The sequence below is a fragment of the Cladophialophora immunda genome, assembly GCF_000835495.1.
Source record: "Cladophialophora immunda strain CBS 83496 unplaced genomic scaffold supercont1.2, whole genome shotgun sequence".
NCBI classification, from domain to species: domain Eukaryota; kingdom Fungi; phylum Ascomycota; class Eurotiomycetes; order Chaetothyriales; family Herpotrichiellaceae; genus Cladophialophora; species Cladophialophora immunda.
The window spans coordinates 6,738,003-6,753,070 of record NW_015622542.1 but is presented as its reverse complement, the minus strand read 5'-3'; the positions used below and the strand labels follow the sequence as shown (position 1 = coordinate 6,753,070).

The 15,068-nt window shown below is 54.0% G+C and overlaps 4 protein-coding genes across 5 annotated transcripts; 1 reads left to right on the top strand and 3 right to left on the bottom strand.

Annotated features, from left to right (window-relative positions):
* Window positions 1-1,414: 1,414 nt before the first annotated feature.
* On the bottom strand, window positions 1,415-5,404 carry PV07_04521 (uncharacterized protein). Its single transcript, XM_016391332.1, has 2 exons — window positions 3,510-5,404; window positions 1,415-3,422 (listed from the first exon to the last, which is right to left on the bottom strand). Exons 1-2 carry the CDS (start codon window positions 5,160-5,162, stop codon window positions 1,689-1,691), a joined length of 3,387 nt encoding a protein of 1,128 aa, XP_016253234.1. The 5' UTR covers window positions 5,163-5,404; the 3' UTR covers window positions 1,415-1,688.
* A 1,156-nt stretch (window positions 5,405-6,560) lies between these two features.
* On the bottom strand, window positions 6,561-8,712 carry PV07_04520 (uncharacterized protein). The gene is made up of 3 exons (XM_016391331.1): window positions 7,702-8,712; window positions 7,528-7,637; window positions 6,561-7,459 (listed from the first exon to the last, which is right to left on the bottom strand). The coding sequence occupies exons 1-3, from the start codon at window positions 8,508-8,510 to the stop codon at window positions 6,657-6,659; spliced, it is 1,722 nt and encodes a 573-aa protein (XP_016253233.1). The 5' UTR covers window positions 8,511-8,712; the 3' UTR covers window positions 6,561-6,656.
* Window positions 8,713-9,354: 642 nt separating this feature from the next.
* Window positions 9,355-11,454, bottom strand: PV07_04519 (uncharacterized protein). The gene is made up of 2 exons (XM_016391330.1): window positions 9,753-11,454; window positions 9,355-9,688 (listed from the first exon to the last, which is right to left on the bottom strand). The coding sequence occupies exons 1-2, from the start codon at window positions 11,232-11,234 to the stop codon at window positions 9,560-9,562; spliced, it is 1,611 nt and encodes a 536-aa protein (XP_016253232.1). The 5' UTR covers window positions 11,235-11,454; the 3' UTR covers window positions 9,355-9,559.
* Window positions 11,455-12,608: 1,154 nt separating this feature from the next.
* On the top strand, window positions 12,609-14,654 carry PV07_04518. Of its 2 annotated transcripts, XM_016391329.1 has the most exons (5): window positions 12,609-12,711; window positions 12,770-13,092; window positions 13,184-13,245; window positions 13,470-13,564; window positions 13,643-14,654. In XM_016391329.1, exons 2-5 carry the CDS (start codon window positions 12,993-12,995, stop codon window positions 14,451-14,453), a joined length of 1,068 nt encoding a protein of 355 aa, XP_016253231.1. In that variant the 5' UTR covers window positions 12,609-12,711; window positions 12,770-12,992; the 3' UTR covers window positions 14,454-14,654. The 2 variants fall into 2 exon arrangements, with proteins under 2 accessions (XP_016253231.1, XP_016253230.1); XM_016391328.1 differs by having other exon boundaries at window positions 12,609-13,092.
* Window positions 14,655-15,068: the final 414 nt, after the last annotated feature.

Below are 15,068 nucleotides of genomic sequence, written 5' to 3'. Positions count from 1 at the left end.
GGTTCTGCCGGGTCGTGTTGCTTGAAAGTCAGTGACTTTGCGAACAGATCGACTGAGTCTCGATCCGCTCTCGGACAGAATCCCGTGTTGATAACATTGTTTGACCTCGCCATGCACTCGACGATGTCGCCCGAGAGGTAAGCATGGATGCCGTCGGCAGGAATGTATAGTGCCGAGCCTGCATCCAACACCAGGAAGTTCATGCACACCAGCGCGACAAGATTCCCATTGTCCTGCTTGCCGTACTGTTCCTGCAACCTCTTGGCCAAGTCGAGCACATATCCCTGCTTCCCGAACTGCTCGGCCGATGTGGCCAACAAGCCCTTCATCGTCTTTGCAACGAGGTCCTCCTCCACCTTGAGCATGTTCGTACAAATCTGCCTCAGGGTCTCATCATCACTTAATGTCAAGCCCTCGGTAGTGCTGGGCAGGAACGGTCGGAGAATTTCCAGCTTCATCAACTCCTGGATATCCGGGAGAGGCTTGAAGCCAACAAAAGCCTCGAATTTGGACAGAGCAACCGCAATCTCGGGCTTGTGGTTAGGGTCCGAGAACTGGTCCGGATTCTCCCTGTGCAGTTTCTCCGACAGTTTCTTGTCAGGGTGAATCTGCAGCGGGAGCGCCTTCGCGATGGACAGGATCTTCGGGAGGAAAGGCAGGTCGGCTCCGAACTTCTCGTACACTCGGGTACCGATCAGTTCGCCCTTGTGCTGTTTCAAGATCTCCTGCAAATCCTGGCCCGTCTTGAGCGAGTAGGATGGCAGTTCGGGGTATGTGCCCATCCACATCTCAGCGTACTCCTTGGAGTTATCGAGTTGGAAATCGGGATTCGTCTTCGAGCAGAGCCGGGCGGCCAGAGACTCGCGACCTTTCCTGCCCCAGGGATAGTTGTTGCAATTGCATTTCAGCTGGATCACCGAGTCGGGCATATCTGCAAAAGTGGAAAAGACTGGACTGCGACGGAACTATGTTTGAAGAGATACAGAGAACGGAGCTTCTATTGATCTGTGAGATAGGAAAGGAAATTATATTCCCACCTCTGCAACCCTTCATTCTCACATGTCGCCTTTCCTTTGTATTCGGTCGCTCACATAAAAACCGTCATGATGTAAATTTGCCTTATGATGTCAGTTGCTCAGCCGCCATGGGCAGAGGCGTGGGTATTAAAAACTGCAAAAGACGGAATTGAAGTCCGTCGGGACCAAACAAATGTCATGGACACTCAGAAGCAGATGTGAAATTCTCGGACTCGAGCTCTCCGTACCATCTGCGAGGACTGCATCACTCTTCTAAGTGTAGCGCTGCGGCGTCGAGATCTGCGAAGTTGACGCGGAAAAGTTGGGGAAGTGAAAAAATCCCGTCCGAAGAGCAATGCAGGGTCTGACAAGTTTGAAAAGGCGAGACAAGGACGAAATTCGTCGCGTCAGACAAAATCTGAATTCATTTTCACTGATCCGAAAACATCAATCTCAATCCATGATGAGCGAGCTAATATCACATCTGAGAAACCCTTTTTCCCTTCAATCATTTTTTTCCTTTTCCAATTCATATCCGTCGTTGCAACCTGCCAGTGACATACCAGTGACTATGCCTCCATCACACCACCCGGCCATAAAACCCGAAATGATACGAATACATAAAGAAGACGATGAAATGCCAACGCAGCATGTACATTTCCATCCTGTCTCTTAAAAATCGCGGTAATACCTCCTGTCCAAAGAACCAGTCGGATCCAATGCCTCCGTATTTTCATCGCCCATTCCTTTTCCAAATGCAAACTCACTCATAGCTTCGTCCATGTCCAAGTCCAAATTGACACCCGAGAAGTCCTGGAATGGAATGTTCAAAGCCTCAAAGTCGATTGCCGACTCCGGCACAGGACTCGTTTCCTTCGAGAATACCGGTACTTTTCGTTTGCCTTTGTTTTTCCCGGCTTTTGGAGTTGATCTCGACTTTGTCTGTGTCCCAGGTGGAGAAGTAGAAGAGGACGCTGATGCCGAGGACGAGGCGTGGCCAAGACTGCCATAACCCGAGTCGACGGATGACGTTGTGGAATGCTTGGGTTTCAGCTCAGAAGCTCTGGTCGACACTTCCTCGGCAGGGTCACTCAAGCTTGAAAGCTTAACGGGATTGAATTCCGAGGTTGGGTGAGGTACTGCTATACCTTGCATGTTGTTTAGCTCCTCGAACGCTGAGGCAAAGTCAAAATCGAACTCGCCCGGCATCGTATCTGTCGATATGGCAAGGCCACGCTCGTCTCCGTGGCTCCAGCTGTTGCAATCGTCGTCATACTGGTCATTCTCTGGATCAACGGCTAGAGAAACAGGGAAAGTAACCCCAGAGAGTGACTCTTCCACGGCTGGAGCCTTCTGAGCAGGCTGTGGTGTAGCAAGCTTTGGTACTGTCCTAGCCGAGAAGGGACGACTGAAACTTTGCCGATGACCTGGCGAAAGAAAGTGTGAGTCCAACCCACTCCTGCTTGTGGAACCAGGGCCATGAACAGGTGAGGGTGGAACGGAAGACGAGGGTGTTAGAGAGATTGAGCTGCGTCGAGCTGAACCCGGTGGTTGGGCCGAACAGGGCGACACTTCAACAGACGGATTCCCAATAGAAGGACTGTTGGCAGGCCTCAATCTCTGTAGCACGTCGGTCATGGATGCTCTCAACTGCTCACGGATAAGTTGTCGTGCTTCTGCTGACCGAAGCCACCCCTGACCAGGAACGTTGGTGAGCTGGTCCAAACGTGATTCAAAAACTTCCCCTAGCACATCCATTGTGTCCTGAGTTTCAGCCGGCCCTGGGCTGACTGCCGAAGCACCGCCTGTATTATCGGCGTATGGGCTCGTTGGCAGCGGTACTCCCGGAAAGAGGATACCGTAGATTGTGTACCAAACTTGTTCAGGAGTGCTGGCAGGTCTTTTACGCCGAATATCGTTATATTGTGCCTCGTCGAACTTCTCTGGGAACGGACATTCGACAAGCGCACAGGGCGCTGCCCCTCGGATATGTTGGTCCAGTTGGTCTTTGCGGTCAAACTTCGCATAGCACCGCACACAATGGATCCGTCGCCAATGGACGCGGTAAAGATGCTGCTTGAGTCGTGAGATGTCGGGCCAGTACCCACTCGAGCAGCCTCGGTAATGCTTCTCATGGGTGTTCTGTTCCGAATATCTCGATTTGTCAAACCTGGAGAAGGGACAAGCGAAGAGCTTCTCTGGTGTGCCCACCGAGTCGGGATCTTGTTTGATCTTCTTCGGTGTCCCTCCTATAGCGTCCTCGTCGTCTTCATCAGGGTCTTGTCCGCCGCTCGGCGTGCGCTTTGGTGAAGACTTATGATTCGAGCCAGTAGAATTGGAAGGTGAGACCATCGCCGAGCCAGCCCCTGCTTTGCGTTTGGTGGCATGGGTCCGTATGTTGGTATTCTGGGAGCGTTTATCAGAAAAAGGTCTGGCTCCAGGAAGCGGTAAGGAGGATCTGCGAAAAGACATAAGGTGAACAAGAGTACTTACCTGCGACAGATCTTGGAACTGTGCACCTACTCCAGCGGACAGTTCCGACATTTGCCTTGAAACGGCTGATTGCACATGTAGTGTGAACATCTGCTGTTTCACAAGGAGAGCAGCTTCCTGCTCCCTAACTGAGGCCTGCTGCTCCCGCACAGCAGCCTCCCGTTCTCGTAGGGTCACTTCCTTTTCACGGAAGACCATATCCTGTTCACGGCGGCGAAAATCAAGCTCTTTTGCGTCAGTAGATCTCTGAGATTGGCGCATGCTCCGCTCTTGAACTTCTTGCGATAGTTTCTGTTCTAGAATGTCGTTGTATGCCCAAGGGCTGTCCGCAGACATTGTTGCTTGCGCGGGTGACTCGGTCCATCGGTTGTGGTGGGCAGGGAGATCCGACAGATTCAAACCCCACATGGCTGTGGCATATTGCTGTGCCTCTGACCGAGTTTGCTCTCCGCTCATGTTGGCAACATCCACTTTCTGAGAAGCGGCAGGCCGAGATACACTTCGGACCCTTTCTGTAAGGTTATGGCGACAGCTCCAGCCGGCCTGGTCGCATGAGGAACAAAGTATGCGGTCGCCATTGTCGCAAATTGAACAGTGGTAGTAGACCTGGTGCAGACGAATGGGGCTCTGACACGAGTCGCACCTCATCGATCGTGGTGTTGGAGGAGCATTGTTCGCTCTTGCCTCGTCGTTATCGATTGGTGACAAAACACCTTTTTCTTTCAATGCATGAGCATCCTCCAACAGGGCAACGGGTTCATTCTTTTGCGTCCTCGTCGAGTCTTGAAAAGGTGTATACTGCGGCAGTTCGGCAGGCAGCTCAGCAATTTCGGCGGATGGTGGGGGTGAAGGAGAAGGATTGAGATAGTCTCGAAAGTCTTGCTTGGTGTCAAAGTCGTCCAGTGTGGGCGGGTCCGACCTCTCTCTCCTGACATGACGACTGAGTTTGTTCAACGGAGTCTTCAGACTCAAGTTCTTGACTACTTGCGAGGCTATGCTCCTCGTGCTTTTCGTGCGGAGTGGGATCGGGTCTCCTCTGGCGGCTGCCCACCTCCGTGACGCAGCAACGTCAGCAGCCAGCGCCGCGCGGCGCAACTGGTCTTCCTCTTTTTGCGCCTTGCGCTGTTCCTTCTCCTCCTTTTTCATATGCTTCTTCAAGCGCTTCTGGTACTTGCGTTGCTGGCTGAGGGTTTCTACCCTCAGTTGGGGCCGAGGGGGGCAAGGATCTTGTAGCTCGGAGTCGACGTCGGGTGTCCATAATGGCGCTGATGGCGGGGCACACGGAGGACTGATTGCAGAGATCGGTGACCCTCTGTATAGACTTAATGAAGCGGCTTCTGTCTCTCGTTGGATGGTTGACAGGGAGTTGAGGCTGTTTGACCGATTCAAAGGACAGGGTAGAGGGTCTGAGGCGGGGAGATCGTGGAAGTGGCCCGGTCGATAAGGATAAGGAAGCGTCCTGGTTTTGCGTAACACAGCTCGATGCAAAGATCCCAGTGCCTCAGGAGGAGTCCAGGATTGCTTCGAGCGCAGAGCTTTCTGTGTCTGGTCGGCAATCAGGAGTTCTTTGATATCATTGGGAGATTCGTCGTGGATGCTGATCCGCGCCCGAATATCAGGCTGATCCCGAGTGCGGAGAGCCAAATCAGCCATGTTTTCTGGGAGACTGGTTGTGCTGGGTACAAGAGAGACGGCTTGTGGCGAGACTGGGTCTCAGAGGTGGCGAGATGATGGCAAACTCATCCAAGAGAAGTAGTCGATCATGACTGAGGCAGCAGAGGCTGCTGTCGAGGAGTTAAGAGGGCATTATGATGAGCTCGTGAGAGAAAGACTCACTTTTGTTCAATGACATGGGCCAGCCCGCAGCAGCCCGCAACAGCCTGCAGCCGAGTCCCCCCCCAGCAGTTGAAAGGGCTGCTGTTCGTTAGGCGGCATGCCACAATTGACCCCCGGGGGAACAAGAGTAGCCCATGAAGCCAGCTGCCTGTTCGATTGGCCCTTTGCTTCGGATTCTGTGAAATTCCCCGTCCCGAATGGGGCGCCTGAGGCTCACAAGCCACGATCAAGCCACAGAAACACCTCACACTAGCCATAATGCGGCGTTGAGTCTGCCTTGCCTGAGGCTCCCGACCAGGTCAATGCTAGTGGGCGGAGGGAGGACACGAGGTGATTCTGTCTGACATGCGAGTTAGTATGCAAGGGTAAGTACAATCAGCCTTGTCAGACAAATCTTCTTTTCCTTCTTGGGGGCCAATGTTTGCCATGTCTGGCTCCCGAGCGCCGCGCTATGACGTGCTTTTCGCCGGGAATCTTCTGGTTCACCTACAAGTAGGTTCCAGGTATCTAGCACTAGTGTTCAGCATATCACTCACCACCTCAGGGGGAAGAGAAAACATCTCGACTTTCTATGCCCTGAAGCCAGCCAGTGACTCACCCACCCCCTCCCCTCCCCTCCCCTCCATCAACCTCAACCTCACTCAACCAGCCATGGAAGCCGCGGCCAAAAGATTCTTCACGTCGCAGTACTTCGCCGTCGTCGGCGCCAGCCAAGACAAGAGCAAGTTCGGATACAGGATCCTGGCGTGGTACCACGTGCACGCGTTGGCCGTGACGCCTATCAATCCGAGTCGGCCATCGATAGCATTGCCCTCCAAGACATACACCACCGTGCCGAGCGTCTCGGCGCTTCCGCACCCGTCCCAGACGGCGCTGTCATTCCTCACCCCGCCTGCCGTCACGAGGAAGGTCCTCGAGGAGGCCAAGACGGCCGGGGTGAAAGCAGTGTGGCTGCAGCCGGGAAGCTTCGAGGATCAGGACCTGCAGTACGCCAAGGAGAACTTTGAGTCAGCCGTGGGAGGGTTTGAGGACGGCACGGTCGGCGGAGAGGGTTGGTGCGTGTTAGTTGACGGCGAGAACATGCTGAGGGCAGCAGGCAGGGAGATTCAGAGGCAGAAGCTGTAGGTGGGGGGAGTGGGCAACGGGCCTTTTGTCGCTGGAATCCAATTCTCTGTTACATTACGACTGAAGAGGAGGGCTCTTCAGAATGGGGGCGCAAAAAGTGTCAGAATAGCCACGCAGCCATGCCTTTGTCCCGAAATGTGTTTTGTTCTTACACCCTCCGCCCTCGTCTCAAGCTACATCGTCCCGTCACACACTCTTCCGCCGGTGTCCATACTCAAAGTTGGCTATCGCGTCTCCTTCCTCAACCGTCGCCACTCCTCCTTCGACCCGGGCATGTCTCAACTCTTCTTCAGTGATCGTCTTGATCGGACCTTGAAACCAGTGCCTGGCACCCCATACGGGGAAGAACCATCCCGCCAAGCTAATGATGGTGATAATACCAATGCAAATCGGCGCATAGTTCAAGGTGTCTGCGTCCACCGGGTACAACTGCGGCAGGAGAAGAACCGCAAACAGGAACAAGATGTATGCAGTGGCCACAAGAGCCAGTGGGGCAGAGAACTTGCCCAAGTTCCACTTTGCCGGTATAAACGACTTGCGTCCCACTGTCTGTCTCGCAATGATGGGAATCAGATAGGAGAAATTCGTGGCGATCGTCGCCGTGGCTGTGATGGCGGAGAAGGCGACCGCAGAGCCAATGACGGCCGTCGTGATCGCAACAGACATGAAAAAGACAAGCAGCGCCGCATTGACTGCCATCTTGCGCTTGGAGAGCTTCCTGAAGAAGGAACTGAAGGGGAGCACACCGTCGCGGGAGATGGCATAGGTGACTCGCTGGGCCGACATGAAGCAACTTGCCGTTGCACACGTACTGTCGACCCAGAGCAGTGAAAGAATGGCGACCGCGCCGTTCTCGCCAATGAGTTGAACGAGGTACTCGGCCCAGTTGTTTGCATAAGTGGCTGAGATGATACCGTCGAAATCTTGCATGCAGAACAGGATGATTATGAGGGTAGGAACCGACAAGAGCCAAGCCGAGAAAGTGGAAACTGCACAGATATGTCAGTCGCAACTCGCCAATAGCGCCCACCAGGATGACACAAGAGAATAGACTTACTGTAGATGCCTTTGGCAACGACGGTGGAGGCTTGTTTGGTCTCTTCAGCCAAATGTGCCGATGCGTCGTACCCATAGAAAACCCAAGCTCCGAACAGGACAGAAATGACCCTTTCAATACGACGTTAGCATGAATGGGGAGAGCAGGGTTTGGGGATCTAACTGCTCAACTTACCAACAGTACGCATCAGAGGCCTGCTTTTTCTCTCCCAGATTGATCCCGTTGTAGAACAAATCGAATGCTCCGTGGCTGCTGTTGAAATGCTTCTGCGAAGCCTTGACCGGGAACCAGATCCAGTACATGAAGAAGAGGGAGAAGAAGATGGCGACGGCGAAGCGGAAGTAATACCGGAGCAGCCTCGGGTTGTAGATGTTTGGAATCATGGCAAAGATCATGCCGATGCTCGTGAGCAGCCACAAGAACCAGCCCTTGTGCAGGACTTCGGCGTTGGGGTACTTGATCATCAAGCCCGAGACCAAGAAATTGGTAGAACCCTGTTGGACGCCGGGCACGACGCTGATCCAGCCTGCCCAGTTCCACCAGGCCGTCATCCAGCTGAGGAAGGGCCCGTATTTCTCCCCGCCCAGACGGTAGCTCCAGAAGTAGATGCCGCCTGTCGTGGGTAGCGAGGCAGCCAGCTCTGCCATCACCAAACTCACGACACAAGACAGGCCGCCGACCATGGTCCAGTTGGCGAATGCTGCCTGAGGTCCCCCGGTGTACATGACCCAGCCAAACAGGACAGGAATGCCCGAGATGAAGTTCATCGATGTAAATGTCGAGGCCCAACTCTCGAAAAAGCCCAGAGACCGAATGAACTCCTGCTTGTAGCCCAGGGTGGCAAGATGGTATTCGTCGTGGGTGAGGACGACACCGACGCCGACGTTCTCCTGAGCGCCATCTTTGATGGAAGGCGGGTCTGATGGAGTCGACGTGTCTTTGACATCCATCTGGGTCGAAGTTTTCTCAACGGTAGAGGCCATGGTGAAGAGGGATCCGCCAGGTGAAGGAAGAGAAACCCGAGACTTGCATCCTGGAACTGCCGCTCATCTTCCATATGTAGTTATATGACCCTCGCGCGTCCCATGTTGCAACCCATTTCGGACTTCTGCACTACAGGCATAGCTCGTCAAGACCGACAGCGATGATGCCTATCAGAGGCTGGATTGCAGAAGTCCGTTATCAAGGAAACCCAGCCCTGGGCCCCCCTGGCGGCGAGCTTACGGGGAAGCGCTATACCTATTGAGGTTCGAAGATGCGGAGAAGTAGCCACGACGAGTTGTTCGAAGGAGAAGTCGCAGCACCGGTGGCAGAGGCTAACTGAGTCTTATCATGCTTGATCAGCTTTAGGGAATTCTAGGCCTGGGCAAGAGAATGTGGACTCATCGTTGGTGGGAAAGTGCTCTGGCAATTAGGCAATCCATATCCTGCCAGATGCTGTTGGTGGACGGCGCAGGCCAACAGCACCCCCCCAGTCCTTCGATAAGAGTGGACCAGAGGGCCAGCTGCATGGCATTTGCGCCACCAGGCTCACTTCTGCATAAACTCTGTGCGGAAATGTTCCAGGGAACCAGAGTACCGGGTTTGCCACGTGGATTGTCTGGACTTGAGGACCGGGAAAGAAGGTGAATGGTGAGAAGTGGCCTTTGCCAAAGCCTGGATCCGGAAACCGACCAGAGACGTCAACGCGGGGGAGGTTGAGGGTCCAAAATATCATTCAGGCCTCGTTGTCGCCCCGTTTTGAAGACAAGGAACGGCCGCCATGACCGCAAGATCTACCGCAAGCTTAATGGAAGGACGGGAAGATGGAGAGTAACAGTCAATCTGGGCAAAGAAAAACGAAATCTGGAATTGTCTTTTTGGCGGAATGGCGTTTCCGACCGCTATGTGCAGCTTTAGGCTACTAGACCAATCAAAACTGCTAGATGGTTTTGGAGACTATCAAAGTACATAAAGGTGGTGTGGTAGTATGGTGGTGGTCGTGGTGAATTAGTTACTTTCTAGGAGGTGCCCTATATCACAGACGGCGCTTTTACCTCCCAGTGTACTTCCTCTCCAGATATCTCAGTGGGAAATAGCAGACCAGAGTGATGGCGCCGGACATGTAGATACCGACATCACCGCCGTACGGTCCGAATTTGGCTGCAATAGGGCCGACATACTGCAAAAGATGTGTTAGTAGACGGACTCGAGGGAAAACGAAGCACCAAGGTACAATCACTCACCCAAACTTGCGCCATACCGGGCAAACCACCAGCCAGGTAACCCGCCAGGAGCGAGAAGACAGCCGCTGCACCCCATGGCAGCTTATCGGGCATATCCCACACTTCGAGGTTGTAGCCCTCGCCCGATCGCTTGCGGAACCATTGGTCCTCAATCAGAAGAATGAAGGTGAAGGAGATAGTCCAGTAGCCCAGCAAAGACACGAAATCAGAGACAATGTTCGACAAGTGGTCCTTGCCAGCAATAGCGAGCAGCGCCACTACCAAAGCGACCAAAAAGGACCAGATAAATCGGGGCACGGCGTGGAAGTAGTGACCGAGAAGTTGGATAGAGAGACCAGAGGAGTAGTTGATGGCGATGTTATTGCCCAAAACGCTGAATGTGAGGATAACCAAGCAGAATTTGGCCCAGCCCACTGGATGGTAGATCTCGCGCAACAAGCCACCCAGGCCGTGGTTTTCATAAGCATCCGCATAAGGGGGGTATGCGTTCAGAATGGCCGCGTTGCCAATGCAGGACCCAATGACAGTCACAAAGACCGTCGGGATGGTGATACCGGCCAAAGTGAGGAAGAAAATCTTCCATGTTTTGGTGCTCGCGGGGTAGTTGCAGTAGTAGTCGGCAGCGATCGAACACCAGCCCGATGAGCTGGAGAAGCAAATGGCCATGAAGCTGAGCCATGAACCAGCGACCTCCAGGTTTGAGGCCGGGAATCCAGGCGCATTGGGTCCGACATGCGGCCCAGCCTGACCGATCAAGACGCAGAGGAGAATGAAGGACGCAATCCAGCTGTACTTCTCAAACGTGTGGATGATTGCGAAGCCAAAGACCGAGACCACGTAGGAGACTATGGCAACAATCACACAGCCCACAGCGATGGTCATCGAGTAGTCGGAAACGGCGCTGAGCATCTGGCCAGTGATGACCACATTGACCACAGCGAAACCGCCGCCAACAATCACATTAAGAACACTGCAAAGTTTGGCGCCCCAGAAACCGAAGGAATATCGAGATGTAGCGATTTGACGAAGTCCAGTTTTGGGTCCCAGAGTCCCGGTGTAAGCCGTGCAGAGCGCTCCCAAGATGGTGCCAACCACCACGGCCGAGACGGATTGACCGAGAGTCAAGCCAAATTCGGGACCCAGCACACCGAGCGGGAGGGTTCCCACGTGGCAAGTCATTGAAAACCACATGAAAAAGGTGTTGATGAGGGCGGGAGGACGTTTCTCTTCTTCCGGGATACGATCGATACCCTGGGTTTCGATGCCCATCTTTTCGTCGAGCCATGTCTCGCCTCTGCTCAACCAGCGAAGAGGCGCGAAGCTGTTTTGAATGTGTCTTGCTTTTGCTATTTCATATGCTGGGGTGACGCTGCCATGGCGGACCTCAGGCTCGACCGTTTCGTTGACGCCGGGGAGCTTCTCAATATCGACATCTTTGGAGGGCGTCCCGGAGTCGGAGCTGGTAGGCTCGATGGAAGACATTTTGTTGACGACAAGGTATGTTTCGTGCCTCTACAGGAAACAAAGTCGTCCTGCAGGTCAAAGGGAAAGCAGCGAGAAGCACTCGGTCACACAAGATCGGAGACGTGACGGAGGGGGCGACCAACCGACATTAAATATAGCAGTGGTGGTACTGTAGATAACAAATGGGCGCGACGGTAGGCACCGTTCCAACGCAACGAGTTGCTTCGCGAGCTTGATCGTATCTTACCTTCGTTAAGCCCTTGCCCAGCGACCAGAGGGGTCTCGTTCGAACGGGCGAGTCCCGTTCCGGGGGGAGGAAATGCGACTCTGCATCTCCACAGAAGGATGATCTCGAAGATGTTAGCGAGTTAGAAACGCGGAGAGAGCCGATGATTGCACCGGATTGCACAGGACGAGAGATCAAGTGGGAAACGCCAGGCGAGCCCTTGATAAGGGCGATCCAGTCAGGAGGCTGGGATGGCAGTCCAGCGCCACATCTTCGATGCAGCAATGCGCGGGCCATGGTCTGCCTTTGGGAACTGGTCCGCTTACTGGTGTGGTTGGGCGAGCTATCTCGTATACCTAGGCCACGTTCGGGTCGTTGCAATTTGTCTGACGCTGAAAGCTGATAGTAACTCGTAGCACAGCATGGGTTCTGGCGACTTGCGAAGTGCTGAAGAATAAAGAATATATATACTCGTACAAACGAGAGCTAGGGAGTCACCGCTGTCGAGGAGGCCGAGGTATGGATTCCCCATTGTGTGCGAAAGTCTCCCCAAGCCAACTCCAAGTTGTGTATGAGGAACAATCCCTCGCAATCACACCAAGCACCGACATGTTGTCAGACTGCATTCCGGGTTCCCCCTCTTCGGCTGCGCTCACTCCCTAATGGCACAAGTAGTATTTGATATACTTCGTAGGGTTGCGCTCAATCTCGATTGCACGGCAAGGCCTTCTTGAGCAGGGTGCTTGGCGAGAAGATCATGATGAAAGGGTTGAACTTGGCCACACCACCAAGCCTACTCAAGCTCTTCTGGGCATATGCTTGGATGGGAGGCCGATTGTCGTATCCTGACCGGGCTGTTTCCTGGGAGATAGAGACGGAGAGCCAAGTGACTTTGCTTCTTTGGAGGAGGGGTCGCGAGACTAGGAGACTCGGGAGAGATGAAGTTCGGCCAGCCCCGAGAGGCGGTTCGGTGACCAAAGGATTTACGAGAAGGCGAGGGCAGTGTGGTGGTGGGAGGCCAACGGGAGGAGGGGACAAGGACCTTATCTTTGATCACTTGCAAGAGACTCCACGGCACTAGGCGGCAATTTGCCACACAAGGATCGTGGTAAGGATGGCACCGATGGTTCCTCTGGATTCTGGCCCCTATCAGTGAAGGGAGAACAAGCAGACTGATCTGGGCTCTGTGTCGAGTGGTGATGACCATCTCTGAGGAGCAGCTGCGCAGAAGTGATGCTACAGTGCCCTTTACCACCTCAGCAGCTACTCGTAGGTACCCGCTATACCCGCACAGCGCATTCGCTAATCGAGACACCCTGCGAACAAGTCCTCGTGGGTTCGTTATTACACACTGGCTTTATCACACAGATACGGACTACCTCGTGGCATTGTCGAGGCTGGTGGAGTCTGACTGAACTGCTTCAAGCAACATACTAGTACAATAGTCCACAAGAGGCGCAAAGTCTGTCCTCGTATCTGTATCCTTGTGCTGCAGCAGATCAACGCCATCCATCGGTTCCTGCAGACGACCCAAAACCATAACCGTCGCCATGGCCATTGCCACTGATATCCCCATCATTGACTTCACCCAGGCCTCATCGTCGCCGGATCAGGTGGCCAGAGAGCTGCTCAGAGCGTGCACTGACTGGGGTGAGCGCCCGACAGGAGCCCAATGCAGGGCAGTTGCATACATAACAAGGGTGCCATGTGGCCTGTGCTGATCTTCTTCCCAATCACACAGGCTTCTTCTACGTCAAAAACCACCCAATACCCCAAGAGGCCATTGAGGGCATCTTCGATTTGGTGAGTCCTCCTCTTAGGAGAAGTCGTGCCTGATTCTGTTCAATGTTGTTGTGTCTTGGGGGTGAAGTCGGCATCAGGCGAAGGAGATGCCTTGAGCTTCTCAATCTCCCCTAGAGTACTCAAGTGGCCAATGGCCTATATCGCCAAATGACTCCAATTCCTCCCACACGAGTCACTTCGTATAGATTCATACAATCATTGCGTCACACTCACAGGCATCCCAGGAAAAACGCTTCTTCGCCCAGCCGCTCGAGACCAAACTAGAAGCACCCTACATTGCCTCGAAAAACGCCGGCTACAAGCCTGCCAGCTCGTATGGGTGAGTTCTTGAGCAAACCATCTTCAACTATCTTCTCCTTTCCATTGCTACGGCCTTTAACAAACAGGTGTCACGCAGGGCGGATGCCAGGTTCACCGACCCTCGTGAAGCCATCAGCATCAACAAGTGGCCGACGATCGGGCATGCCACAGCAGCACCCCTTCCTCCCATCCTCTCCGACGCTCGGCAACAGATATTGTCCTTCCAACAGGAGGTCCGTCTCTTCACCAAGCAGCTCCTCGAACTCATCGCGTTGGCGCTCGATCTCCCGCGCGCGACGTTCGCACGATACCATGGCCCGGACAAGGAAAACTTTGACAACTTCGAGCTAATGCACTATCCGCCCGTTACGCCCGGGTCAGACACTTCCCAAGGGATCCCGGCATTCCGCATCTCGCCTCACACGGACTGGGGGACACTGACTCTTCTCTTCCAAACCACCATCGGAGGCCTCGAGGTGCGTCCGCCCAAGTACACCTCCCCGGACTTGTCTCTGGACACCGAGACGTGGATGCCAGCACCGGCTCGGCCGGACCTGGTCCTCGTGAACATCGGAGACATGCTCGAGTTCTGGACGGCGGGCAAGTTGAAGAGCACGTGGCATCGTGTCGTCCCCACCGCGACGGAGGGCGGGTTGGATCGGTACACGTTTGCGTATTTCCTGCATCCGGAGAAGGATGCGGTTCTGGTTCCCATGCAGGGCATGGAGAAGCAAGGTTGGGTGCCGAGATATGCCGGCGCTGGGAGGACGGCCGAGGAGCATATCCATGCGCGGATCGAGACCGTGCATGGGAAAAGCAAAGTGAAGGCTGAAGACAAGAACCCTGATCTGGCCGAGCGTAAGGGAGTGCTCGAGACCGGCGCGGGTGAAATCGATGCCCGTGCATGACAAGAGTTGCAGGCTATGTTTTTGAATGCCAACCATCTCCAATGGATTGTCCTCTCATCTCAGTTTGAGACCATGTGCTTGACTGCAGTGCTTGAGCATGCGTCGTTGTTGTACCAGTAAGTCTCAAGATAGGGCTCGGAGCAAGTTCGTAAAGCGGATGCGAATTCTGAACATCGTAAATTTGTGATGCTATAAAGATATCTGAAGCTTGGGCCCGGCCCCCATCTGGTCCTCTGCCGTTGCTCTGCCTTTACAGAAACGTGGATCTCTGTGCTTGGTAAAACTGGACCAGATTTCCCCCATCTATATTTGCGGCCGAGCATTGACCCGTCACATGAATCAAATCTCCTTGACGAGTTTCCGGACTGCCCCAGAGTGTCGAGGCTGAGCTTCTGTGTTTCTGGACTCGCAGGCCCGACGGGCCCGTGCTCGCGTGACTTGACTTTGTTCGATTGGTGAGACGTGCTTAGAGCCTGGGTTGGTATTCTGGCTAAACAGGCGTATTTGGTATCGGTTTGTAAGCATTCCAGCAAGGCCGGGATGAAAATGGGAGTTGCGGAGAGAGGAACGCTTCCGGCGCCCTCCACGAAGCGTTCGATTTGTCTTCACGGACAT

What these genes read in the sequence shown, in the direction of transcription:
- PV07_04519 (XM_016391330.1), bottom strand. Translation starts at nt 11,234, where the DNA reads ATGTCTTCCATCGAGCCTACCAGCTCCGACTCCGGGACGCCCTCCAAA. An exon ending in CCGGTATGGCGCAAGTTTGG is followed by an intron (nt 9,689 to 9,752) that starts GTGAGTGATTGT and finishes CATCTTTTGCAG; the next exon opens with TATGTCGGCCCTATTGCAGC.
- PV07_04521 (XM_016391332.1), bottom strand. Translation starts at nt 5,162, where the DNA reads ATGGCTGATTTGGCTCTCCGCACTCGGGATCAGCCTGATATTCGGGCG. An exon ending in AGTTCCAAGATCTGTCGCAG is followed by an intron (nt 3,423 to 3,509) that starts GTAAGTACTCTT and finishes AAACGCTCCCAG; the next exon opens with AATACCAACATACGGACCCA.
- PV07_04520 (XM_016391331.1), bottom strand. Translation starts at nt 8,510, where the DNA reads ATGGCCTCTACCGTTGAGAAAACTTCGACCCAGATGGATGTCAAAGAC. An exon ending in GCCTCTGATGCGTACTGTTG is followed by an intron (nt 7,638 to 7,701) that starts GTAAGTTGAGCA and finishes TCGTATTGAAAG; the next exon opens with GGTCATTTCTGTCCTGTTCG. An exon ending in CGTTGCCAAAGGCATCTACA is followed by an intron (nt 7,460 to 7,527) that starts GTAAGTCTATTC and finishes ATATCTGTGCAG; the next exon opens with TTTCCACTTTCTCGGCTTGG.
- PV07_04518 (XM_016391329.1), top strand. Translation starts at nt 12,993, where the DNA reads ATGGCCATTGCCACTGATATCCCCATCATTGACTTCACCCAGGCCTCA. An exon ending in TTGAGGGCATCTTCGATTTG is followed by an intron (nt 13,246 to 13,469) that starts GTGAGTCCTCCT and finishes CAGGCATCCCAG; the next exon opens with GAAAAACGCTTCTTCGCCCA. An exon ending in AAGCCTGCCAGCTCGTATGG is followed by an intron (nt 13,565 to 13,642) that starts GTGAGTTCTTGA and finishes GGTGTCACGCAG; the next exon opens with GGCGGATGCCAGGTTCACCG.